The sequence below is a fragment of the Phaeoacremonium minimum genome (assembly GCF_000392275.1).
Source record: "Phaeoacremonium minimum UCRPA7 unplaced genomic scaffold PA7_03_scaffold_64, whole genome shotgun sequence".
NCBI classification, from domain to species: Eukaryota; Fungi; Ascomycota; class Sordariomycetes; order Togniniales; family Togniniaceae; genus Phaeoacremonium; species Phaeoacremonium minimum.
In genome coordinates, this window is record NW_006920971.1 from 91,072 (window position 1) to 117,532 (window position 26,461).

Sequence of the window (26,461 nt, forward strand, 5' to 3'; positions counted from 1 at the left end):
GTTTGATAATGCTCCTATCGAAGGAGCTTTAGAGATCGGCAGTGTCGCGGCAGGCTACGGAAATCGGACCGGCTGCAATTTCCACCGAATGCGCCGCCGCAGCCTACGACTAACACGTCCCGTCTGCTTTGCTTGAGACTTCCTTAGTAATTATTACCTCGAAGTGTGCATTTACTCATTTCATTTTCCCTTTGATAAGATCTGATACACAAATGTAACTTTTGGAGAAGTCAGCATTTCCTTTTTGGAAGAAGGCCGACAAGTATGCTCGATAGTGCTGAACGTCTGTGACGAGAATGACATTCAAATCTCCGTCGACTCTGTACTAGCTGCTACGACGACAACTTAGGACTCAAATTTCCAGTTCGTAAGTTCCCATCCCTTCCGTCTCCTCAGCTTTATTCCTAAGCCCTCACCCTCGTTGACTGGTTTCACAACAGCTGTTGTGAATACAGGTAATGTCTTCTCCATCTCATCAAAAGCCTTGCCCACCGGCGAAGCCTCGAATCCCATGACAAAGGCTGATGTCAGTGCCAGGATCTCCGTGAATGCAAAGTTGCGGCCGGGGCAGTAGTGCCTACCGCCTCCGAACGGGATGAAGGCATTCTTCTTGGCCTTATCGCTGTCCGCACCCTTCCTATCAAGGAAGCGTTCTGGGTTGAAGTCGTTGACGTCCTCACCCCAGACGCTGGTGAGATAGTGCGGAATGCCTAGGGCAATCTGCACGTCAACGCCTTCTTTGAGGGTGTATGAGCGGCCGTGGGCTTGTGTGATTGTGGTATCCTTCACCACACGGCGGACGCTGACGTTGTGAGCAATTAGACGAAGCGTCTCGCGATAGCAAGCACATAGGAGAGGACACTCTGCCTCGAGGCGAGTGATATTGATAACCGCTGTGTCCTCTTTCCCCGCGGCCTGCGACTTCTGTACCACTCCGGTCAGCTCAGCGCGCAGCCGTTCGACGAGTGTCGGTCTGGCAAATATGTAGCAGAATATCCAGAACATGGATGGTGCCGTATTTGTTACGCCAATGACGACCAGCATAAACTCGACCATCGCAATCTCGTGCCCCTCAAAACCATACCGTCGAAGCACATTCGCGCGGTCCCTGGTTATCTGTGCCGCGGTAGGATCATTCACGTCATGCTGGGAGGTGTAGTACTCAGTCATAGCAAGCTGCAGACGACCCCTGGCAAGGAATGCTTTCCGAGCGGTAAGCCACGGCATGGGACGAGCGACTATGTCGGCAAGACCTGCCTCGAAATCCCTGATCTCCACTGTTACGGCCGTGACTTAGGAAGGGTATAAGGAACTTACCATGCGGTTTGAATGAGGGTAGTATCCTTTTCATACGGGTTCTCCCTCCCCAGCAATGCCCGGGTTGTCGCGAGGGTGATGATATCTCGGAACCAGAGGTATAAGTTCGGCACGGTCAGAGTAAATGCATCATCGCCATGGCGACATAAACCGTCAAGTGTGCGTGAGATGTAGTTGAGTGCGATAACATTCATCTCGTTCACATGCTTGGGCTGCATACTACCGTGAGTAGCGTCGATGAAGGCTCCTGGAAGGCTCTCGACATTCTTTGCAGTAGTTTCAGCGCTTAGTCCAAACGATTTCTCTGCGAATTCTCTGATGAAGGGCTCAGAGCTAGCATTTCGCGCCCGGAGAGTGACCTGCACTAATGATGGATCCCACACGGCGTATATTCTTCCCCAGAGCATCTGTAGGCTCGTGATGGGCAGTTGGTGCTTTTCACTGTAGAAGATGTAAGCTTGACTCTCTAAATTCGGAGTTCCTTAGACATCAAACGAGCTTTCATCACGTCAGATATCCTGACAAATGGCAACAGACTTGAGCATGCGATGGTATTCATTTTGATATCGGATAATTCCAATTATATGCCCGATCAAGGGGATAGAAGGCTTGAGGAGCGGTGGTTCGCTCGAATCTAGACGGGGCGTCAGGATGGCATCGGTGAAAACAACAACAATGATGACACCGCCAATGATAAGTGATGTGGTAGAGCAGAAAGCTGAGGTGAGCAACGTAATGGCCTGGTCTACCATTGCCCCAGCCATTTTTCTAGCGATTCTATTCGAAGCCGTATAGATAGAAATATCAACAAGATCCTACAAAATTCGCTTGATTCTCGAAGGGGCTGCTGACATGGGCTCTACGTTTTCTGTGCCGCAGCCCGCCCCTGTCGGATCTTGGTGGGATAGCAAGAGTCCGAGAGCACGCTTTACAGGAAACTAGAGGATTTTCCGATGGCCCGGGAAGCACTTCATGGCCATTTGCTGATTCCAGCCACGATTCAACTAGGCCATCATCAACGCTCCAGGTTCTCAATCCACAATGTCTGGCTGCTAACATCATGGAAAGCTTCTTGGTAGGGTAGGTGCTAGCGGCCAGCTCCGAGCCTGTCGTATCAATGACCCCGCCCTCCGGACTGCATTTCGGCCGGACACTTGCGCCGCTGGCGTGTAAGACGGCCATGTTATCTCCAGTATATTACGGCAATGGTTAGTCCAAAGTAAGGGCAACCCTCTTTTACTAATCTCCTTCACAAGTTCGGCATTGTATCGCTGTCAGTGCCGATATAAGTCGACACCGAAATGGCCTCTTATGATTTCAAAATCACAGAGGACTGGCTCGTCTGTAACACATGTGGAACTCAGTTCCCTACAGCGGACCGGAACGAAGTGAAGACGTGCAAGATCTGTGATGATCCTAGACAGTACACGCCTCCGTCTGGACAGAGCTTCACGACCTTGAAGGACATCCGTTCCAAGCACAAGAATGAATTTCATTCCTACGCAGCCGATGACCGCATGACCTTCATCGTCAGCTCGCCGAAAGTCGGCATCGGCCAGCGAGCCTGCTTGATCAAGACACCAGCTGGCTACATCATGTGGGACTGCATCAGCCTGCTAGATAAGGACACCATATCGCACATCAACTCCCTTGGCGGTCTGAAAGCTATCGTTATATCTCATCCCCATTACTACTCCACCCACCTCGAGTGGGCCAAGGCCTTCAATTGCCCCGTGTACATTGCAGCGGAGGACAAGGTGTGGACGACTCAGACTTCCCCAGCCCAGGTGCTCCTCGACACGATCGAGCGTGAGATTGAGGTTGACGGTGTCAAGACAGGCGCCAAGGCAATCAAGCTCGGTGGTCATTTCCCCGGAAGCTTGGTGTTGCTTTTCGGAGGCCATCTCCTGATCGCTGATACTCTCCTGACAACTCCTTCTGGCATGGGAAGCTGGGAGACGGACGCACTGGGGAATCCTCGAAGTCGTCCAGAGGGCATGAACTCTTTCTCCTTCATGTGGAGTATCCCTAACTTCATTCCTCTATCAGCAGATGAGATAGCGAGAATGTGGAGCATTTTGAAGGACTATGAATTCAAAAGCACACACGGCGCGTTCTTGACACAGGACATTGAGGCTGCAGATATCAAGAAGCGCGTTTTGGATAGCATGCAGATTCAGACCAAGTTCATGGGCTGGACTGAACATCCTTTTATGAAGGAGTCTCTATGACTAAGATCCCACGTTCGGTTACCATCAGTTATCTGCAACATCGAATAATTCTTCCTCACCTCTGCGCCTTTTCCCTCCATATGTTCTCCTTTCTAGCGGCTTTATAGTTTGACTTGTGATTCGACTGATGTGCAGGAGATATCGTGACCATCCATTATGCTGGGACACTTGAATAGGTGAGCAAGGGAGGAGATGAAACAGCCGATAATGAAGATGGCCCGCGAAGTAAGGTAAAGAGTGGTGAATGGAGGTCTTGACACTGTAAGAATCTACCTGGACAGTTTCTCCATTTCAGGTGGATCAATCCTACGACCGCCAACACAAGAAACTCGCCACAAGGATAACAGCAATTGTCCGTAGCCGGACTTGAGTACGAGCTGGTGCGAAGCGATCAGACCAAGTGCTCTAATGGAATTTCATTTCTGGGAGCATGTCTGGGAGCATGTTTACTCCTTTAGACCTATAGTCGACTTGCCATTTGTCACTACATAACAATGATTTTCTTATTTCGAGCCCTCTGGAAGCACGAAGCCGATCTCGTCCCTCCGATCATCAATAACCCTTCCCCATTCAAGGAGTAGCCTGAACAAGTAGATCTCCATGTCTTCCTTTCTGATTGCCCGCTCAGCCCAGCGCTTGCCTTGCTCAGCGATCCATTTCGCATCTTCCGCCTGAGCGTTCATCTCTATATGCCGGCCATTGATCTCCTCTTTCCCCCTTATACCCGCAAAGTAGGCATACGTGCTGTGAAGGCCATGGTATCTGATATCGATGGGAACATAATGAATCCATGGCATTAGCCGCTCTGTGTACCACTCCTTGAATATAGACGCTATGAATGGCACGCTTGTCGAGCGCAACGTGCGGAGTATGTCTCGTGGAGGCGCATCGTCGCTATCTACCAACAGGACGTATCTATTATTGAGAGGCGATACGTCCGTCTTCTTGAAGCCGAATTCCTGCTTGGCTACATCACAGCTGGATCCTGTGCACCCTCCATAGTCGCCAATGCCAACGTCAAAAGTCAGGATTTTATCCATCTTTCTAAGCGGCACATGCTCATATGTGAGCTTTTTCTTATTGTCCGGTAAAGGCAACAACATCGTGACTTCATCTGAGACAGATGCATTGTTTATATAGTGGGCGAGCCGCTCTTGGTGCCCTCCGTAGAAGAGGTCCCCGTTGGTGAGGCTTACCCCTTGATTGATCTGGCCTCGCCAGAAGAGGCGATCACGTTTGGAGTTAAAGGTCGCTCCCGTGTCGCCTGTCTGGGTATCATTCGGCCGGTTCAAGGGAATCAAGATGTCATTGAACCCATCCAACTTTGACCTGCTGAATATTGGGACTAATTCCGTGAACGGCTTTTGCGTCAGGTGCTGCATGTAGAATCCATGGAGTCGAGTAATATCAGGCTGGTGACATAACCTATCGGAAGTCTCGACATTTTTGAGGAAGAGACCTTCGGACTGGGGTCTTGTGCATGACGAGCAGAAGTCTCGTACGTTCCAGTGAACTCCGGAGCTTGCTGTAGAACCGGGACTGCACGCCCGGCTCGCCATTTCTCGTAGCACCCAAGGGGGTGTTAGATCTCGCTCTAGGATCGTTGGCTTGGTAGCTACTTTTGTGTTTTGCCTTTCTACCAGAGGCATCGTTTCATCAGTGTCGATTGAGCGCTGCGACAATGCTTTAAACTTAGTGCTTTCCGATGTTTTGGTGAGACGGTGTATCGTATCCCAAGAAGAAAGAACTCTCGGGCGGTCCACTAGGTTGACCGGGAGTGTCATGTCGGATAGCTGTTTGGCGAAGGGTTTGATCAGATCCACGAAGCCATCCAACATCTCTTTATTCGGGCCATTCTTTGTCTCTGAATGACTGACAATACCATCCTTCACTGTCACAAAAGCTATTGCGGGATCAGATGCAAGGGCGTCGACAGATTCACGTATCTTGGCTGGCTGCATGCCCCAAAAAGGCCATATGTCGTTCTCGATCTGCTGGAAATGATCGATGATGACCGAGCCGCGGACATTCGCGAAGCCGTACCACGCCTCAAAATTGGCAGGAGGATCCCGTCCATGATGGCGCTCTTGATACTCCTGAACTGCGATATGCAGCGACTTGCTGACACTGGCGTGTACAAGCCATCGATCAGCCTCCACTCTCGTCTCGTACACCAACTTATTCAATGGGTGGCGATCCAATATTTGGCCCCTGACGAGCACAAGGATGGCAGCCGCGATCCAAAGTACACAGATAATCAGGACCCAGAAAACCCGCCGAATGAAGAATATCGATCGCATGTTGATACCAAAAATGAAAATTGTGAAGCCCATACTGAGAATGTAAAGAGGCAGGAGAGCGTCAACACGGGATATTTGCTCAAAGGAGCCATACGTCGTCGCTTTCTGAAATGACGCAACGAAGCCGCTCATGGCGGTGATAAGCCCGGCTAATGTAAGAGGAGTTGAATCACAAACGAAGAGGGTAGTAGAGACAAACATGACTGAGAATACAATGGCATCGATGAATATGTCGAAAAAGTACAGTGAATCGAGCCCGGCACTGCTGACAGACCATCGGGGACTTTTTAGGCGACCAAGAAGGGAAATAACCATGGCGCCAATGCAGAGAAGGAAAGCAGATGCTAAGAGGATGCCACTGAGAGTCTTCAGGCGGCTTTTCGTTGTGCGTGCCCATGTTACAATGCGCCACACCAGAGTGATAATGGCGGCGTCTAGAGCGACACCGAGAAACTGTGGGAAGATAATGAAAGTTGTGCTACTGCGACAAATATAGTTCGACCGTATAGTAGGAAACATGGCGAGATACGCCCCCACGGCAAGGAGGATTGTGCTAAGCAGTAAAGTCGTGCGTGTTGTTTTGAACCAGTCTGCGAAGTCATCAAAGACTGTGTTGGAAAAGCTCTCAGGAGACTCTACCGCCGGCCGTCTCCTATGGCCTTGGTAGAGTTCATTTCCTAAGAGTAATAGAGGCAATAGAGACTGTAGGATTATTAGCATCATCTCTTCTATTTATGTCTGTGACTGCCAACCTCGACTCCTGGCCTCGAGCATTGTTGATTCTCGGACATCCAGTGAAATATCTCTAGTCTTGCAACAATACTAAAGACTAGCAGAGTTGGAAAGTATCGTCGAGGCCGTCGTGGCGAATCGAGCGATGGGCCCTTGTGACTTCCAACCTCATCGTCTGCGCCCCAGTCAGCACTCTTCTGCTAGATAGCAGTAGTCGAATAGCGGCTCACCAAAGCGTCCGTTGGCGCCGGGGAGCCATTTTGCGAAGAAACTTGTCGCAAAAACAACAATTCCCGATATTATGAAAAGAAGAAGCTCTGATGTCCTTGGATGCTCTGGCAGAATGCGTTAGACCTGTTGTACCTCGTACCTCACAGTCTGTGAGACAACCAATAACCTCATGTACTTACCTAATAAAGCGTGCCTCTCAAAATTGTGTGACAGCCATAAAAACGAAGAGACAGCACTGTTGAATGATTAGAACGAGGTCTAGGAGCTGAGGACGGCAAGGTCTTACCAGATGGCTGTGAGTTGACTCCCGTTACCGCCAACCATGTTGAGACACTACATTCACTGGACCCCTGGAATAAGGGGCTGCATTTGGCCCGTGGGTCAGTGAATGAGGACAGACTTAGTGGCTCGTGAATACGGTCATCGGTGGAGCCTGCGTCTAGTACAAGTGACAAGCGGAAACCAAGTCAGCTGCGTTTCTCTATTCTCATGATGAGTCAATGTATTGTGGTGTCGTTGAAATGGTGTAAAGTGACAATTGCATCGCAAATGACAGTTGATGGCTCAGCCTCGAACGGTGACGGAGCCTGTAAAAACGGGAAATTTGGGTCGATCATACAGTTACGTAAGCCTCACCAGCTTAGCGTTACAGGGGCTTTAATGGACTCTCGCCTGCTCCCGTCGCGTCTTACTCTCTTCACACGCGACTACGACCCAAAGTTGTCAGCCTCGTCTCGATCTATACACAACTTCAAAGAGCATATCTGCTTCACGATCTCCCGCAACGAAACACACCTCAGATGCAGCGAAATTAAAATGGCGGGCCTCACTACTGGCCCAGCACAAAAGGGACTTCAGTTTCTATTTGTCCCTGGCGTCTGTGTTCTCATATTCTTCCTGGGCTATACGTCACAATGGCTCTTCTACGTAGCCGAGCTAGAACCCGGCCCGTTGACAACCCGCCAGACCTACGTCTTCAACACCCTCCTTGCTTGCTTGTGGTGGACATACTACAAAGCATGCACGGTCTCCCCCGGCGGCTACACCTTTCCGTCCTCGCCTGCGAAGAGTAGGACAGCCAAAGAGCCGTCCTCGCCGACCGTTCCGAGCAGCCACGATGACTCCCACGGCTCCGCCTCCGCAGCAGCAGCCGCCGCCGCACGCTGGTGCAAGAAGTGCGCCGCCCCAAAACCTCTTCGCGCTCACCACTGCCGGCATTGTGCGCGCTGCATCCCGAAGATGGACCACCACTGCCCGTGGACGAACAACTGCGTCTCGCTGCAGACCTTCCCCTACTTCCTGCGCTTTCTCGTCTGGACCAACACCAGCCTCTGGACGCTCTCCTACTTCCTCTTCCAGCGCGCCCACGCCATCTGGGACAACCGCAATCTGCCCGCGTACCTGGGCCCGTCGCTCGGCGCCCTCATCCACCTGACCATGCTCGGCCTCTGCTGCGCGGCCGTCTCGCTGGCGCTGGGCATCCTGCTCTTCACAACGGCCAAGGGCTGGGCGCTCAACACGACGATGATCGAGGGCTGGGAGGTCGAGCGCCACGAGGCGGTGCTGGCGCGGTATAACAGGAACTCGTGGTTCGAGAGCTCGACGCCCGATCCGGCCGAGGGGATGCGCTTCGAGCGTGTCGAGTTCCCCTACGATGTCGGCTTCTACACAAACATGACGCAGGCGATGGGCACAGCGAACCCGCTGGCGTGGTTCTCCCCCTTCGCAGGGGGCCCAACAGTGGCGCCGGGCGGGAAGGGCACGGGCTGGGACTGGCCGGAGAACGGCTATAACCCGCATGAGGGCATGTGGCCGCCTCTCGACCCGGAGAAGATACGACGGGCGGCGAAGGCCGGATGGCCCGGCGCGGCGGCTCGCCAGGCGCAGGAGCTCGGTGGGAAGGAATGGGGGTCTCCCGAGGAGGAGAGAGCAGCCTTCAGAGCGAGGCAAGAACAAGATCTGCAGCGAAGACAAGCACAGCGGTCTGGCATCGTTGCTGAGTTGGAGGAAATGGACGATTACGATGTCGTGGACGAGGAGGAGGGATACGATGACGAGGATGACTTTTACGAACAGGGCATGGACGGCGAACCGGGCTGGACCAATTCTGATGGAGATAGACTGCGAGATTACGGAGTGGACGAGGACGCAGAGGATGAAGACGACATCGTCCCCGTCCAGTCCGTGGATCCAGATGAGGACGATGTGCCTCTGGCCGAGCTCATACGTAGAAGAAAAGCGGTCACAAGAGACGACGACGAATAAAGCATCTAGATCGGGGTTTAAAAGCAATAAAATTAATCAAAGGATCAAAAGGCTTGCATTCAAATGCACGCCTGTCTAGAAGTCACACATCCTCCCATATTGAGAATAAGACACAGCGAGGCACATCCTGTAGCCTTGTGCCCCGATATAAGCCGGAGAACATATGAGTCTCTGAGGACAAATTCACCGTTCTAACCATGCCATCGAGCGGAAAGGCTCCGTTGAGTCCAAGAAAGGCATCATCATCGCTGCTCATAAGTCGTGTCTAGGACATCATCATGAGATTACCAGTCGTCCTCTTCATCCCTCTTCTGCATTGCATTCTTCCGGGCCAGAAGAGCATCAGCTAAGCTTCCACCAAGACTTGGTGTTGGCGTGTTACTTCGGCTACTATCCGAGCCATTCGCGCCGTTCAAGCTCATTCCTGAATCACGAGGCTGAAGGGCAGCCGGTTTACGGCCGGCAGCAGGGCGTTTCGCCGGTGGTTGAGGTGCGGCCGGCTTGCCCCGGGCAGCTCCGTTAGGGGCGGGAGGAGGGGGAGGAGCTCTAGGTGCAGGCGCGGGTGCCGGTGCTTGTTCTTCAACATAGGCAGCTGGGACCCAGGCCTGACCACCAGCATTCTTTGCTAACCACCATCCTATTCATTGATCAGCGGCTGTGTTAAATTATCCATTGGAAGTGACTTACCATTGTTCTCTTTCTGAACAACCTCAATTAGATCACCAGCTTGGACTGTCAGCTCGTTCTCCTTCTGCCCAGCAAAATCATAGAGGACCTTCGCCATGATCTTTGCCTTTGCAGGAGGAGCTGCTGGGGGAGGCGGAGGGGGTACACGACCCGCAGATATAGTTCGAGTGTGAGTCGGAATGCTTGCAGTAGATGCAGCAGCAACAGGATGAGGCTTAGAAACGGAATGAGGCTTGGGGACGGGCTGAGGTACTGGACGAGAGCTTGCTGCCGAAGGCCGAGGTTGAGCGGTGCGATTGGGTGTATACCTTGAGGGCCGTCCACCTGGACCCCCAGGTTTGATGAGTTTTCCACGGGTGATGGGTCGAGGGGGAACAGGTTTCCCTTTGGGTGTAGGACGAGAGACTGAACTTGGTGATTCGCCTGGTTGAGTATGGACGCCACCACTCTTATAAAAGTCCACGGGTGATGGGGAATCCTTCAACACCTTGACCAGCTGCATCTTACCAGGCTTCTTTGCATATTCAATCTGGTCAGAAACCTTGAGATTGAACCCAGCTGGCATTACACGCTGCATCTGCGTGAACATTTCGGTTTTAAGCACACAGTTGAGCAGAGGATCGGCTTCCTGCTGAGAGCCGACACCCAGCGAAAACCAGTCATCCCGGCATTTAGAGGTGCTGACAAATTTGATAGCACCAAGCGGGATTGCGCGTTCAATCGCGATCTGCACCTGGTGGTTGACGAGCATCTGTGAGACGATGTAGAACTTGCTGTTTGTGACAATGAGGATCCTTGGGCTAGGTTTGCTAGATCGGCCAAACTTCGCCTCAAGGATTTCACCACGACAAGAGAACATCGCCTTTTCGTTGCTGCCAATCTGGATGGCATTGCGAATTTGTGATCCAGGTCCGCTTGATGCATTGATACCAAGATAGTCTCCCAAGAAACGGCGCGAACCAAGAAGACTGTACCGACGTCTCTCTTTCTGTCCAGCAAGCACTCGGTGACCCTGGTCTCGAAGCTGCAGGTATTCGGCACCAACTCTCTTCTTTCTCCAGAATCGCTGAATGCGTGTGGCAGACTCGGCTCTGTAGGCGAGGTATGCTCTCCACATACGTTGGATTCTGGTTGCCATGTTATGCCAGTAGCGGTCACGCATTGTCTCCAAGGCAAACAGTGTCTCGGGAGACTTGATAAATGCTTTGGTCACTCCGAGCTGCCATTCTTCCTGGGGAATGCTAGTATCCTTCAAGATTTGCTTTACAGCGGCCTCATAAGAACCTTGCCAAGTGTATTCACCAGCATATGATGTTGCTGGCGACAGCAAGAAGAAGCGATCCACAAACTTCTCAAAGCTTTGTCGGTAAGCAAATCCAGCTCGTCGAATTCGAACGTTCTCCTGCAAACCAAGATACTTGATTTGATGTAGAACGTTGGGAACGTTATACTCTGTAGGCGACTTGTTTTCGTTTGGCTTAATTGTACGGATATATGATGGCTGGCACTTCATCAAGGTCTCTACTAGAGCATTGGCGGAAGTCCTGATTCTGTCACCGGCTGATGGTGGCTGCTTTCGATTGTCTTGGTCGACCTGGTGGGGGAATATCGTATGCACGAACTGATTCTGGCTGATCTGGAACAGGTTCTGTACACCCTTCAGAAGCTGATCCTTGTTCTTATCCGTAATCCCGTCCACTGTGTAGCTCACATCACCAGCGTAATGCCTGACAATAAAGCTGCCTTGTCGAGGGGTAAGATGCGCATTAGACATGCCGTTGATGCTCTGCATGAAAGTTCGATCACAAGCCGCGGGATCTGCGTGGGCTGTCTTCGTTGCATCTTTCATCGCAGAAAATATGCCAGGAGGCCGAGTAGACTCGATCAGGTCGCACACGACTTTGTTATCGAAATAGGAGATTGGTGTCCATTTGATCTGCTCCCTCGCATATTCCTCTTGCTCAGTCTTCAAGGTCAGCTGGATGAAAATCTGCTGCAGTTTCTCGTTGACATAGTTGATGCAGAGCTGCTCGAAGCTGTTTTTCTCGAAGATCTCAAATCCATAGATATCGAGGATTCCGATAGAGTTGTTGGTTGCTTGCCGAGCCTTGAGCGATTGGTTGATGCGCTCACAAATCCAGTCAAAGAGATTGTTGTAAATGGCTTTCGCCAACGCGTCACGGGTAGCAGTGGCTTGGGCAACATTGGCGGGAGACTCGATGACCTCGCCGTTTCTAGGGGTCAGAATGCGGATCGTTATAGCCTTAACAAGCTGCTTTGAGTCGACTTCCAGCAGATATGCCAGGAAGTCAACCACAGATTGGTCAGACACAGCAGCATATCCACTATCATCTTCGTGGAAGACTAGATTGCCGGTCCAGAGAATTGCTGACAACATGCGAAAGATATTGTCCTGTTCCGCCTGAGAAAGACCAATAATTTTCATGGCGTTCAGCGTTTCTTGGTATTCCGCCAAATCGTCAATGCCGTCTACATTCAAACACTTCGATCGACTTGTGTAGACATATGTTTCCGGCTTCTGAATACCGAATATCTCTCTGTAATGTTGCGACGCGCCTTTCGTGAACTGGTAGAAAATGTGGAAGTTCCTTTCGTTTGTGATCTGGCCAACCACTCTGGACTTTTCAAGCAAATAATTGATGATATCCGCTCCCACCGGCTCACCCTGCCCGTTGAAATGTATTTGCAAATACTTTCCAAAACGCGACGAGTTGTTGTTTCGCAACGTCTTTGCATTTCCAAAGGACTCTAGCAGTGGGTTGGTTGCCAGCACCATCTCCTTGATCTGCTGAACCTCACCGGATGAGCCACCCGACACGTTGGCAATGTACTCCATGATGCGCTTTGCCGCCTCGGTCTTGCCGGCACCGGACTCTCCGGAGATGATAACACATTGGTTGTCTTTGTAGGCCTTCATATTGTAGTATGATGCCTCAGCGATCGCGTAGACGTGAGGAGGCATCTCCAATCGGTTCTTCCCCTTGTAACTCTCTAGGACCTGCTCGGTATAGATGCCGAGGTCGCGGAATGGGTTGACGGAGACCAAGACATGGCCGATGTATGTGTAGATTTCGCGGCCCTCGAAACGCTTCTTCAGGTTCTCGTTGATCGCTTCATTCGAGACCTTACTTAGAAGAGTCAGGTCCGAAACTCCGATCTCCTTCTTCTTCGTGGTCTCGAATGTGGCTTTCTTCGGTTTTGCGGCGCCGCCTCCACCTCCAGCAGCTCGTTCGGGCTTTGCGCCCTTATCCTTTCCCCTCCTCGTGATAGCCTGATGGTTGTTAGTACTTCGGGCATAACATCATGTCCCCGAAGGAAGCATTTAGCAGATTCTCACCATGTTGGGTGTGCCGTATGCCGAAATGCGGGCGCTAACAGTTCAAGACAAATCTGCCGACAAACCACGCATCTGCCAAAGGTATGAAGGTGTCAACTAGAAGCAAAAGGAATCTCTTGTGTCGCTTAGCGGTTGTGAGTGTATTGTCGAGCAAAGAAAACTCTTTGACGGGTTGAAAGGTTGAGGAGGAGGTTGAGATGCTTCGCCTCTTGCGAAACAAGGACCCGGTGGTGCCTGACTACAGATGGATGCGCGGTGACGATTGGCCCCACCAACACTGAACTGCCCAGCCTTCCTCCACTGAGGTCTATTTTGGCGGGCGGGCCCTCTCAAAGAGCTTCCACCTGGCAAAGGCTGAATAATAATCCGTCGCACAGCCACCACCGCCCCGCCTGGGCCACGCAATGTCCGCCGCTTCAGCTGTCACTTTGACACTTCCTGAGGCGTTGGTGTCTTTGATATTTGCATGTTCAACTCATAGACGCCGGATGAACTAATGATGCGTCGGCTGACTTAAATCTCGTCTGGGCTCAAATTTACTTGTTACACTAGAAGAGGTCGGTCTCTTATCCACGTGTTGTTTTCCTGCCAGTTGCTGCCAGGAATGTAACTCGTCCTGTCCGCTTGATCCACAGCATCATGGCAATAGATCGAGGCTATCAAAGCCTTCTACAAGCGTAGGTTGCCAACTGCTTAGATCGTCAAGCTGCATTTCATTCGAGACGCCACAAGCGTATATGAGAATTCGAGAGTATGACTAAGGAATAGAATTGAGTCAAACCCGGTATAAAATGTAATGGCTATGTCAAAAACATGGGTTGAGTCTGAGACAAGATGGCGACTTTCAAAAATATAAATCGGACGGTCAAAATTTGTGTGTGATTTATCATACGTCGCAATTTCTTGCTCAATCCCCCATGGATTTGTAGGCAATAAAGGGGCAATGTTGGCTGGCCAGCCAAATCTCTCAAGACTTTCAAGGTCTTTACATTGTGATTTGCAGTACCTCTTCTCACATGGTCACGTTCGTATTCTACATCGGCTGATGTGATGAGTCTGCAGCAGTAGAGAGGCTCTCTAATAACTTGAAGCTACTGTGTTTTCATTAGGCGAGCTGGTCAACTGGCAAGAGGACTGTAATGCAGTATCTGATATCTCATCCCAGAGGGGTTTTGGGAGAAATGCTCCTTCCATAAAAGTGAAAGGGTGGAGGGAAGGCATATATGTAAACTAGCTCAAGGAGGTAGGTACGTGGAATTCTACGTACGACGGGACGCCGCGCGACGGCATACAGCAAAAAGCTTGACCTTCTTAAGGTTGAAGATTTGAAGATGTAGCGCAGTCTCCAACTGTGTAGAGCCTCCCCGACTACCCACAGTATGCCTGCTATGCGCGGCGCTGATCTTGCAGCGCGGACCGCGGTTGAGCATTAGATCCGGCAACTTTGTTGGCTCCTAGCGCCAAACCGTTTCATCTTGGGGGGGCGATCCCTTAGCACATTCAACGCTGCCGTTACAGCTCACCAAAAGAAGGCAAGCGAAGCGTTGGAGCCTCTGTCTCGGCTGCAAGCCACCGTCTAGCTTTTGCTGCCGGCAGCAGCGATGATGACATTGCTACCACGATGATGGTCGATGGCTGGAGATGCGTCGTCAATTGTCCCAGATCCTCTGGGATCGTCTTCGCAACATCTCGATCTCCTCCGCGTCATAGTTTTCAGCTTGTTCGGTGGCCCAATCATAAGGCAGTTGATGGCAACGGCGTGTCACAGCGAGATCGCATCTGTCTTACAGTCCTTGGACTCTCTGTCAAGGGCGCCTCGCAAAGACGTCCAGCTGAAGCGTTCCGCGGTCAACCTGCCTCATCAATCCGCTTTCTAGCGAGGAGCACGCCCTGAGCGATCCCACCGGAAGGTCCGTTCTGTGCATTACGGAGCATTTAGGCTCGGAAAGCCAAGCCCGGGAGCGAGCCTTGACGAGCAACTCAAAAACAATCTTGTCTGCAGCCCCTGTGACCTCTTTAAGCTCAACCACGGTTCAGAGATGGCACAGAAGATCTTCAAACACCTCTCGAATGATGGAGCTGCAAAATCATCACACCTATGAGCTCATACCAAGAGCGACTCTCCTATTAAGGAGATGGTGGACCAAGGCTTCAACGCTGACATGAGCTTGTGCCGCCGTTGCATATCCAACCTTGAATCCATTCTAGAACTCCCCACCAGCTTCCTGCATGCAATCCATCCTGCAAAGAGTAGCCGCAGCAGAAGAGGCCATGGCTAGGCAAGGTAATAGAACTACCGACTCGAGAAAGAGTCCCCACATGGCCGGTATTGCCATGCTGTTACGGATTGGGAGAATGGGGACTCCTGTGCGAGGTACTCAACCCTTGCAGTGCTCTCACATTCACTAGTGGTCTGGGGAGGCAGCACTACGTTTGACGAAGGTCTCCCCCCAGCACACGGCGAAACCTCCACCACGGATGCGCTCGGCAAGCCAAGCCGCATTGGTGTCTCTTGGTAACACCCATCGTGATCAGAAGCAGCCTAATTGGTCGCACGACAGACAAGGCCGTTCCATTCTGAATGGCTGGTCCCTGAAATCTGCGGTGCAGCATCGACTAGCGAAGACGGCTCGCGCATTAGGGAGCCAGGTCGGACAAATCAGGGCCTGCCCATACGGCCACCCGCAAGCCCACCGCCTCTGTGCACGCCTCTGCGCTCGTCCTTAAGCGCCCGCCATCGTGGTCACAATCCCCAGGACAGCCAATTCACTCCACAGCACGGGCACTTCCACACGCTATTCTTAGCTGGGCTCGACCTGATAAAGGTCCAACGTCTGTCCCAACCATGCCGGAGCTCGCGCTCCTCTTGTCTGAAGCTCTCACGATACCCTAATAGACACGCCGTTATGACTGAATGTAATTGATCATTGCAATTCTGTCCTTCAGGTAATTCGCCGCCGATTCTGAAGAGAGCCTTTGAAAAAATAATACTGTACCCCAGCGAGCGCAGATCCACGACGGGCCAGACCACCCCTGTCACAGCCGAAACACCAGAACAGCCTCCAAGGAACCCCGTCATAGCGCTCTCTAACACAAGTCGTCTCAACTTGTGAATTGGCCGCATTGCACTGCCCAGCCGTCTGATAGCATTCTCTTTTCAGATCCAACCTGACACAGGCCTCCTTGCAAGCGAAACTCCCTCCAGCGTCTGATCTTCCTTCTCATCAAGGGACGGCATCCTGGTACCGGCCGACCCTGGACCACCTTTGAACCCATCGTCGACCCACCCTTTGAGGATAACGCTCCACTGGCGCCCCGTGCCAGCGCTGCCAGCTGTCTGCGCTGTGGGATAAAACAGAAGGCGAGCATTACTCGAAGCGGATAAGAGGTTTCAAGGACATCTGACATCCGAAGACTTTGGGTTTTCCTTGTTGCGCTGCATGCAAGGCACGGCCCCGGCTCGACCGAATCAAGACTCTTCGATCTGACGAACCCCTGTGCGCCGTACCTTATTCACTGACAGGTCGTGTGCCGGCATCCCTTTATGACTTTCTCCCCACCCGCCGCCAAACCTTAGATTCGTCTTTTCCCCCTCTCCCTCCTTCTTTAGTCGGCAAGGCAGAAGAATCGATATTCTCCTCCAAGCCCTCCTCTTGGCATTCCTTTCTTTCCTTCGCTGCTGCTGGCTCAGATCGCTCTTTTATCATCCCGGAGTCGACTTTCTCGGTTTGGTTGTTGCTACTGTTGGTTTAAGAAAAATATTGTAATTCGGAGGGACACGGCTTGGCACTCGAAACGAAGCAAACAGGGTGACGAAAGACATTCACATTATCGAAGTCGCTGCCGGCGTGATTCCGACGCCTTACAAGTCGCCGGTCGACGATTAATCTTGGTTATTTTGGGTTAAAGAGGGGGGATTATCGGCAAGATGGGTGAAATGAGTTTTGCTACGCTGGTGAAGAAGCAGTTCACGCCTACGAAGTTGATATTCCATATCATCTTCTGGGGTCTGCACATCTTCCTCTTCGCCTTCGGATGGTATGAGTCTCGAGATTCTATTCGAGTGAGCGGAATGCTAAGCGGTGTTATAGGTACAAGCAGGCGGCCGACCCGCGTCTTGCGGGCCTGAATACTCTCCAATATTCAGTTTGGGTATCTCGAGGTGCAGGTCTGGTGTTGAGTTTCGACACAATGTTTATTCTTCTCCCAGTCTCACGAACGCTCATGAGATGGCTTCGACCGAAGGTCAGGTGGATCCCGTTGGATGAGAATCTCTGGTTCCACAGGCAAATCGCATATGCGATGCTGGTCTTCACTATTGCGCACGTAACTGCTCACTACGTCAAGTAAGTATTGTCACTCTCGCCGCTTCGGGGCTGTTCTGATTTTATTTTAGCTTCTTCAACGTCGAGGTGACGCAAATTCGGCCAGTCTTGGCTCTTCAGATTCATTACGCTCAACCTGGTGGTGCTACCGGTCATGTAATGCTTTTATGCATGCTCTTGATGTACACGACTGCCCACCAACGCATTCGTCAGCAATCCTTCGAGACCTTCTGGTACACCCATCATCTCTTCATTCCGTTCATGCTGGGAATGTACACACATGCTGTAGGATGCTTCGTCCGTGATACTGCAGATGGATTCTCTCCATTCGCAGGTGAGATTTTCTGGACGCATTGTATCGGTTACCAGGGCTGGAGATGGGAGCTCTTCGGTGGCGGTATCTATTTGATTGAGCGACTGTATCGCGAGGTTAGAGCCCGTCGCGATACTAAGATCACTCGTGTAGTCCGTCATCCATATGGTGAGTTGAGATTTCGAGAGGGTAGGTTGAATTACAGAAGTTAACATTCGCCAGATGTCGTTGAGATCCAGTTCAACAAGCCCTCGTTCAAATACAAGGCCGGTCAGTGGCTCTTCCTACAGGTGCCGTCTGTATCGAAGTACCAGTGGCATCCTTTTACCATCACGTCATGCCCATATGACCCCTACGTCTCAGTCCACGTCAGACAAGTTGGTGATTTCACTCGAGCTCTCGGAGATGCTCTCGGTGCTGGTTCCGCTCAGGCCAAATTGTATGAGGGTGTGGACCCCATGGGAATGTATGAAGTCGCCCTCCAAAATGGCCAGCAAATGCCAATGCTCCGCATTGATGGACCCTATGGTGCTCCGGCTGAGGATGTTTTCGAAAACGAAATCGCAGTCTTGATCGGCACAGGTATTGGTGTCACCCCATGGGCTTCAATTCTGAAGAACATCTGGCACTTGCGCAATGGTCCCAACCCGCCAACCCGTCTTCGACGGGTGGAGTTCCTTTGGGTGTGCAAAGACACAAGCTCCTTTGAGTGGTTCCAGACTCTTCTGTCCTCGCTCGAGTCGCAGAGTACTGAGGCAGCTCGCATCCCTGGAAGCTCTGGAGTCGAGTTCTTGAAAATCCACACATACCTCACACAGAAGCTGGATATGGATACTACCCAGAACATTGTGCTCAACTCTGTTGGCGCAGACCATGATCCGCTTACTGAATTGAAGTCTCGCACCAACTTCGGCCGTCCCAACTTCGCCAAGCTGTTCGCCACTATGCGAGACGGTATTCTGGACAGGACATACATGAGTGGTTTGGAAGGTAGCATGAAGACCACTGTTGGTGTGTACTTCTGTGGTCCATCAGTTGCTGGTAAGTGTCACCGCGTGAGATACCTCGTCTGACTTCAAATTGCTAACATTACCGCAGCCCGTGATATCAAAAAGGCCTGCAAGGCAGCGACGGTCAGAGAAGTAGATTTCCGCTTCTGGAAGGAACATTTCTAAATGTACATATTCCCAAAATTTTGTGCTGCGCTATCTACCACCGTCGTGTTCAAGCATGGCTGGTGTGTCCGGGAGGCGGAGGGCCGAAGCCAACCGACACGGACAAAGAAACACACTCAACAATGGAGACTGAAGGAGGCGTTCTTCACACATGCATAACCCAGAGGAAGCGGTTTCCCTGCATTCTGTATCAAGCAAACTATTTTTTGACTCAGCCGCAAGTCATCCCCACGGTCCTCCTCTCCTGCCATTGAGCGGCGAGGCGGCATCCATCCATCTATTGTCAAATACCTTTTCCCTCGTTCTTAGCAAAGGGGATCTGAAGGAAAGCTTTCTTCATCTTCACAATTTTCGAAGATCGAAGGTCTTAGATATATTTACTATATTTCACGACAATACCAAGCTTTTGTCTGTAATTATGAATTACTGGACCTATCAGTGCAAACACAACCCTGTGCCTTGTTGAAACCGACCGGTGACCAGGACAACACGATTGAAACTTGTGGGAGGATGAGAGTCGCCTTCATAGGCACTACTCCATGTACTTTGATCAATAACAAATTATCCAATTATTTCTTGGCCACCGCACCTCTATACGTACGGCCATGTGTTTCAACGGACAGCCAATAGAGCTGGCGGGACGTGTTGTAGGTAAAGGAGCCTTAAAATGTCCAAACGCATGGCGTATCAAGAGCGGCCCACCTCGAGCCCCAACTGACGTCTTTGACTTGTTCAGAGAAGTGCAACGCTTCTTTCACTAGCTGTTTTACATGCGAGGCTGAGGGTGCACGCGGCCTTGGCCCACCTTATTATAGCACATCATGAAGCTTGACCTGGCCAGTTTCATGGCCTCCTCGTGGTCACAAGCGCGCAGGACTTGGCGGCTATTAGTGGCGTTGGCTTGATTTTAAGCCAACAAGTGGTTCAAAGGAGCGAGTACTCACGTTGTTGCTTCGGTCGGATCTGTTCCATGGGTACGATATCATAGCAGGTACAAGTGTATCAAATCGTGATACTCGAAATCATATCAAGATGTGATGTAAAAAAATACGTTTGGGAGCACATGCTATAATGAATCACATCGAAAATGATTTCATTCCGCATGAATCAGACCTTCACCAGGGTTTTCTACAAATACATTCAAATGACGTGATGACCGCTGACTGACCGCTGCCTCGAAGGCTGTTTCAGCACCTCCAACGAGGTACTTCTAGAAATATGCCATGCCGCCCCATCCAAGGACCATCTCAAGCTCTCCTCTGACCTCCTCTGGCCCATTAAAGCCCACTCGTCCAGCGACCTCACCTCGTCGTCCGCTGCTCAGCTCTGCCCACCTTGCCAACAGCGCTCCATCTACTATATTGCGACCAACACCTGCGTCTACGCCAGGCGGCATCTTGGCGACGACCTGAGTGGCAGATGGGGGTAAGCGGTATGCCTTAGGGTTAAGGCCGCCAACGTGCGGTAACGATGTGGCCAGTTGGGAGGCGAGAGACGAGAGGCGCCGGTAAGATGACTCTGACACTGGCATGAGTGATGATAGTGCTCCTGTAGTAGATGCTAGGAGGAGGACCTGTGGTTCCAGTGCCGGTGCATCGCCATTAGTACCGTTAATCTCGTCTAGTTCTAGAGATGGGAAGGTTGTCCTAGGAAGCATCAGTGACTTCGTCACCACATGCGCGCCCGTGCAAAAACTTGTGCGGTGGATCAGTAGATGTCCTTGTAACGATTTTGGATCTGTAGCATCGTCAGTAAATCGATCGACTCGCAGTATACAGGGTCAAACTCACGTTCTGGATCAAACTGGAATATATGGAGATTTCCATCTGTATCGGCGGCGACAATGAACAGTTCCCGGCCATCAGGGAGGAAGTCTGCGTTCAACACCTCCATGGTAGTATTGCTTTTACCAAAGAGCATCATCTTGTATGGCTCTTCAGTATAGCCTGTGAACCAGACGCCCTTGAAGGCATCTGTCATCAAGCAGAGCCCCGTGCCTGGTATTTCCTTGACACTCGTGACGTAACAGTTCATGTCCATGAAAGCCACGGGCAGCAGTGTCCCGTCTTCCTTGAGACCTCGCACCATGCACTTCTGGCCCTGAGCCACGAGCATCAAGCCTTGACTGCCTACTTCGGAGATCGCCGTGACAGCCCCACGAGGTATGTCTTCTGTCGCGATGAGCTTGAGCTTACGATCCGTCTCTGGCTTCCCGGGTTCAGGGATGACTGGAACCACATCATAGACATGAATGCGGCCCTTGATGGGCAGATCCTCTCCCTTGGATATACCTGTGCCGACAACAACAAGTTGTTTCCGCTCATGAGTGTCTTCAGAAACTTCCAGATTCAATGTTTTGATACACATAATTGTCTCGCATGACTCCATCTCCTGGGAATCGATAACGGTCCATGTGATAGGGCTAACGAGCTTGAGCACACCTCGCTCGACCATAGGCTTGAACGAAACATTCTCTTTCGCCCACTCTTTGTGATAGTCATCGTCTTTCGGCAGCTCAAATGCCTCGAAGACACTGCAGCCCAGTGCATAGACTTTCATCGGTGGATGATAGGCAATGGCATTGATGTCAACACCCAATGGTATTTTCTTCAGCGACATCCCGAGCTCCGAGAAGGTGTGTTCTTCGGGCAGTTGTGTAACTCTGGCGATGCCTTCCGAGTCTGCATATACAAATCCTCGTTCGCAGCCCTCTGTATGGAACGAGCTCATGGCCGTCACGCCGGAGCCCTGAAGTCCAATCACCTGAGGCGTGGATTTCGCGGAACGAATGATGAAACTTGCTGAAGGCCCAGGTAGGAACACAGTAGTGTAGCCATTGACATTACGGCACACACGAAGGGGAAAGTGTCGGGCCTCGTTCGATGCATCATCTTGCACAATTTCCTGTGCGCCTTTAGCAAAAGCTGGATTTGCAAGCTTCAAAAAGCGCAGCGTCTTCGCCAAATCTCCTTTTTCACTTGCACCGTATTGTAATGGTTCGTAAAACGTCAAGTCATCGTTCGCATGTCGTAACTAATAATATTAGGACCTGATTCTCATCTTGTGGACGAGCGACTCACAATAAGATAAGGAGACTTCGAAACAGTGTCGCCAAGATCCGCTACTAGAATCTCCGTAATGGTGTCTTTCGCTGTGCCCCTCCTTGCTGCAAACTCAGCTGAGAGTATCGGCGGGATGTAGCACAGCCCTTCCGCTATGTATACGGGCTTAGTTAGGTCCGGTAGAGCGTATATCTAAAGCCATTAGCTGCATACAGGCGGGCTCATCGTAGAATAACCTACATAGAGAGCTCCAGTCGAGCTCAGTAAGAACATGAGGATATTCTCGCCAGTCTTGATGCCCTTATCGTTCTGAACAGGTGCAAAAACCCCATAAACGTCGGCATATAAACAGCCGGTAATCCATTTCGTAGATGACAGCTTCTCGTCCACCTTGTCGAGTTCTTCCAGCTCACAGCTGTTGTCCATCTGAGCAATGAATGCGCTTAAGTCGTCCCGAATTAGGAGAAGGAATGGGTCGGAAATGCTCGCACTGATCACGCGAGGCTCGGCTCCAGTTTCTTCATCAAGCATTGGAAGTATCTGGTTGAGACCAAGATCTTGAGATCATTGTTAGTGTCTAGTACTTGCGAAAGAATGGGCACTCCGAATCCTCAGGGACCAGAGACTTACCTCCATCGTAGCAGCGGATCTCGGATTTTAGCACCTGTATGATTCGCTTGTGATTTCCCATCGTGCCAGCTTCAACAGTAAATCCTGCTGCTGGTTCAAATTCCGTTCCCGTCAGAGTCTCAAACCCTGCAGCGGTAAGAGCGTAGATATCAGACGTCTCATAACCGTCAAGGTCGACCTTGGCTACAATCATGAATTTGTCATACTGGGCGGATGAACTGTAGTCATTGCCAACTGTATTTCCACCTTTATCGCCCTGCAGTGATTTTGGAATCGGCTTCTGGGCACTCATTGTCCAAAGTCCGCGTGCCTCGGGAAACTCAAACCTTCCAATGATCTTTGGTTGGATTTGCCGGTTTATCACAGCAATAGAGCCTGCGCTTCCTCTGCCAACAGCACAAGCAATTTGCAAATCGCTTCGAACATCCGCAGAGTTCTTCTCTTCTTCGCTATCCGGTAGGAAGGCGGCCTTGCCATATACGATGTCTCTAATTGGGGCGATGCTCACGAGACTATCATGGACTCGAAAGACAAGATCGCCACCTTTCGTAGAGGCACCAGCGCTATCAGAAACACGTGCAACAGCTGGGCCATCGCCATAAAGGTCATCTTCATCGTCGTCTTCCGGTTCCTCTTCATCGTTATCAAAATCGACTGAAGCCTCAGCCGTACGCGTTTTCCTTCTGGATTGTTGGGTTTGCTTTCTGGTCCATCCAAAGACGTAGGAGTCTGCATCTTCACTGCCAGCGAAAATCACATTCTTTCCTAGTCGGCTTAGAGATGAGACAGAACTTGGAATGATTGTTCCGCCGCAGTCATTAGAGACAATTTGGAGATGTAGACCGGATACGGTTCGGCCGTCTATCTGGAAGCTCAGAACTGCAAGGCGACCATCGAGTAGAACCATCAGCATCTCCCCACTTTCGGGGGACAAGAGATCGATAGTGCAACCCTCAAGTCGTAGATTGAGATCGGACTGGTCAGCGAGACCGAAGGAGGTACATTGCTTCGTAAAAGGATTGACTGCCACTCCATTTGACTTTCCAGATTGATCAACATGAATCAGCTCGTTGGTGCCAACAAGGAGAGCTCCGCCAACGGGTGCCGGTAGGGCAATGACTTGGAAAAGATCTTGTGGAAGGCCGCCAACAGAGAGAATGGTAGTGGAGGCTTTCTGTTGAAGGTCTAGTGTGAAAACCATGTAGGAGAGGTGGTCCTTCCTATTCAATGCGGGCGAAGGAGACATGGTGGAGGACAGGATGCCGAAGGTCGGTTCCCTGTACTCATATAGGAAGGCGAGGTGCACGGGATGGATGAGACTAGGATCAAGATTGGAGAGTCGAAGGACAAATGACGGTGAATAAGGTGTTGTCTCTTCTATGTTGCTAGTTCCATTTACGATAGCCGTTGACTGGTCTTTCACAGGTCGCGGGCCATCTAGCTCTTCATCCCAGTCACCCATGTCAATGTCTTCATCGGGCTGCTTAAATGGCAATATGGCCAGGTTTCTGGTGCCAAACTTGAGAGCAGCACACCTGCTCCCAGGGTCTGCAGCCAGGAAGTTGACACAATCATTCAAAGCCGGCGCCCAAGGGCTGCCCTGTAACTCTTCTTGTTCATAGTAATGGATGGAGATGGTTGAGAGACCCTTTCGCTCGGGGTCCCACTCGACCAAACTCAGCTTTGCATCCTTGAAAAGAATGAGCAAGGCCTCGCCACCTGATTCTGTATTGAGTGTTTTGATCCTAGCGAGCCCTGTGACTGTGCCTGACAGCGAAAACTGCGCAACCAGAACTAGCTTCGTTGTGTTGCTTCGATCCGACCGCACCAGAACGGCATCACCGCCCAAAAAAGAGGACTCGAGGCCCTCGTCATCATTCAATCGGCTATCATATTGGCTCGTTGGCTTGTTGGATTGCGCATTCGAGGTCTGGGCGTTGTCGATCTCGGCAACGATATTCTTGGTCTCGAAGACCTGGAGGAGGGATGACTTCGCGACGACCAGGTTGTTGCTTTGCGCCGACACAAAAGGCAACGAGACGGAATGCGTGACGGCCGTGGGAGGCGTCAGCTCAGCGTAGCACTGCATTGTATGTCTTGTGCGAACATATCGCCCCCGAAGACACAAATGCTCTCTGAGGTTAGGAAAAATCCGGTAGCTGTTGGGGATTGTATTGTGAGATCGCGCTTCTCGCTAGCTTGGCTAAAGGCCCTTTGAAGCTCAAAGGTGTGGAGATCAATTCTGCAGGTGATTGGCTAGGAACATAAGGTGGTGCGGGTCTAAGAAATTGAAGCTTGGGCCCTGTCCTTGCTTCAGCTTCGGACAAGTCGTGTATCTCTCTGATTTAGAACATCTTGTATACAAAAATATGATTATATGCCTACCTCTTGCTAATGCACCTCAAGTATACTTATCGTTCTACCATCGAGTTAAGACTGTGGCTTGATTAGCGTTTCCGCAACTGCCTTATATGAGCCAGAAGTGATATCCTCAAGAATGCCAATTTCCCTGGGCTGCCAGCCCAGTTCCCCTTTGGCCTTTGCATTAGACGCTCTGTTTTCAGTTGTGAGGAATCTTGCAAGGAACTGTCCCACCATCTCGGCAGCCTTTTCCCTTGTTAGAGACTTTGTCGGTAATCTCAGCGCTTCACCAAATGCCTCAGTGAGCTGTCGCATAGTGACGTTTGTCTCCGCGGTCACGTTGAAGATGTCTCCCGCCCTGGCCTTTTTGGCTGCGAGTAGATACGCCCTAGCCGCATCGTCAACATGCACAAAGGATGTGCGCGTGTTTCCCTCGTCTACATAGCATACTTGACCACGCATCGTGGCAAGCTTCATAAACATGACCGGGCCGCTTCCCCCGTGGCCGTGAACACACGGTGCCAGGCGTATGGTGGCCACCGTGATACCCTTGTCTACCATTCCAAGTGCGTGCTTCTCCGCCTTAAGACGCTGATGAGGTGCTTGGTCTTCCGGCCATGGTGGGGACGACTCGTCCGTCTCGGCCCCGGTTGGGTCCGCAGCTGCGACAAGGGAGCCGGACGTAACTAGGAGGCGCTTCCCAGAGCCATTCAATCCCTCCGCCAGCGCGCCAACAGCCGCTCCATCAATGCGTAGAATCTCATCCCATGACATTCCGAGATTGCCAATCTGGGAATCGGCCAAGTGGATCACGACATCGGCAACGGCAGCTTCTTGTGTCAGGACTTCCAACGTGGACAGATCGCCGCGGACCGGCACGGCGCCAAGATCCTGGAGTTTCTCATCGCTCTTCTCACTGCGTGACAGAGCGCGTACCTCGTAGCCCTCCGCAACAGCGAAGAAGATGATGCGTGAGCCAACAAAGCCACTGCCTCCGGTGATGAAAATCCGCCGCCTAGCTTCTGAGGTCGACATGGTCTGTCAAATAGCTGTAAGCGAAAGACCAATTGTGCAACTTGAATGATGTTCAGATGTTTCCGTAATGTCATACCAAGATGAGAGGTTTGAGGAGGCGAGTTGGGGTGTCGAAGGAAGTGGCACAGCAGGGCACAGCAGGATTCGCTCCTCCAACCCCCAAATGTGTGATTCATATGGGTTCTGAGCACCACTTCGTTCCTCTCGTGAAGGCTAGACACCCTCTCAATCATGACGTTATTGCCGCAGCAATTGTATGTGAGGCTGGTCAGGACAGGATGGATGGCAAGCAATGCTCTTGCTGAACAATGTCAGACCTTAAGGCATTATTGCACAGCAGGAGACTACCAGTATGATGTTTGTTGTAGTGTAGCTCACTGGGTGGTTCTAATCTAAAGCCCACCAGTGCTAGCTTTATAATTTGTGTTCACCACAGGAT

The 26,461-nt window shown here is 51.3% G+C and overlaps 7 protein-coding genes across 7 annotated transcripts; 3 read left to right on the plus strand and 4 right to left on the minus strand.

Moving 5' to 3' along the window:
- Positions 1-345: 345 nt before the first annotated feature.
- UCRPA7_1249 (putative prostacyclin synthase protein) lies at positions 346-1,511 on the minus strand (the record flags this gene model as incomplete). The annotated part of the gene is made up of 2 exons (XM_007913835.1): positions 346-1,267; positions 1,318-1,511. 2 exons carry the CDS (start codon positions 1,509-1,511, stop codon positions 346-348), a joined length of 1,116 nt encoding a protein of 371 aa, XP_007912026.1.
- A 1,107-nt stretch (positions 1,512-2,618) lies between these two features.
- Positions 2,619-3,548, plus strand: UCRPA7_1250 (putative metallo-beta-lactamase family protein; the record flags this gene model as incomplete). The annotated part of the gene is made up of 1 exon (XM_007913837.1): positions 2,619-3,548. The coding sequence occupies one exon, from the start codon at positions 2,619-2,621 to the stop codon at positions 3,546-3,548; it is 930 nt and encodes a 309-aa protein (XP_007912028.1).
- Positions 3,549-8,050: 4,502 nt separating this feature from the next.
- On the plus strand, positions 8,051-9,076 carry UCRPA7_1251 (putative palmitoyltransferase pfa4 protein; the record flags this gene model as incomplete). Its single annotated transcript, XM_007913832.1, has 1 exon — positions 8,051-9,076. The coding sequence occupies one exon, from the start codon at positions 8,051-8,053 to the stop codon at positions 9,074-9,076; it is 1,026 nt and encodes a 341-aa protein (XP_007912023.1).
- Positions 9,077-9,360: 284 nt separating this feature from the next.
- On the minus strand, positions 9,361-13,124 carry UCRPA7_1252 (putative myosin-5 protein; the record flags this gene model as incomplete). The annotated part of the gene is made up of 4 exons (XM_007913839.1): positions 9,361-9,713; positions 9,764-9,883; positions 10,271-13,055; positions 13,122-13,124. The coding sequence occupies 4 exons, from the start codon at positions 13,122-13,124 to the stop codon at positions 9,361-9,363; spliced, it is 3,261 nt and encodes a 1,086-aa protein (XP_007912030.1).
- A 3,925-nt stretch (positions 13,125-17,049) lies between these two features.
- UCRPA7_1253 (putative nadph oxidase protein) lies at positions 17,050-18,934 on the plus strand (the record flags this gene model as incomplete). The annotated part of the gene is made up of 5 exons (XM_007913834.1): positions 17,050-17,159; positions 17,213-17,467; positions 17,518-17,927; positions 17,982-18,800; positions 18,858-18,934. 5 exons carry the CDS (start codon positions 17,050-17,052, stop codon positions 18,932-18,934), a joined length of 1,671 nt encoding a protein of 556 aa, XP_007912025.1.
- Positions 18,935-20,641: 1,707 nt separating this feature from the next.
- Positions 20,642-24,715, minus strand: UCRPA7_1254 (cleavage factor two protein 1 protein; the record flags this gene model as incomplete). The annotated part of the gene is made up of 4 exons (XM_007913822.1): positions 20,642-21,838; positions 22,015-22,161; positions 22,210-22,553; positions 22,627-24,715. 4 exons carry the CDS (start codon positions 24,713-24,715, stop codon positions 20,642-20,644), a joined length of 3,777 nt encoding a protein of 1,258 aa, XP_007912013.1.
- A 341-nt stretch (positions 24,716-25,056) lies between these two features.
- On the minus strand, positions 25,057-26,022 carry UCRPA7_1255 (putative nad dependent epimerase protein; the record flags this gene model as incomplete). The annotated part of the gene is made up of 1 exon (XM_007913824.1): positions 25,057-26,022. One exon carries the CDS (start codon positions 26,020-26,022, stop codon positions 25,057-25,059), a length of 966 nt encoding a protein of 321 aa, XP_007912015.1.
- Positions 26,023-26,461: the final 439 nt, after the last annotated feature.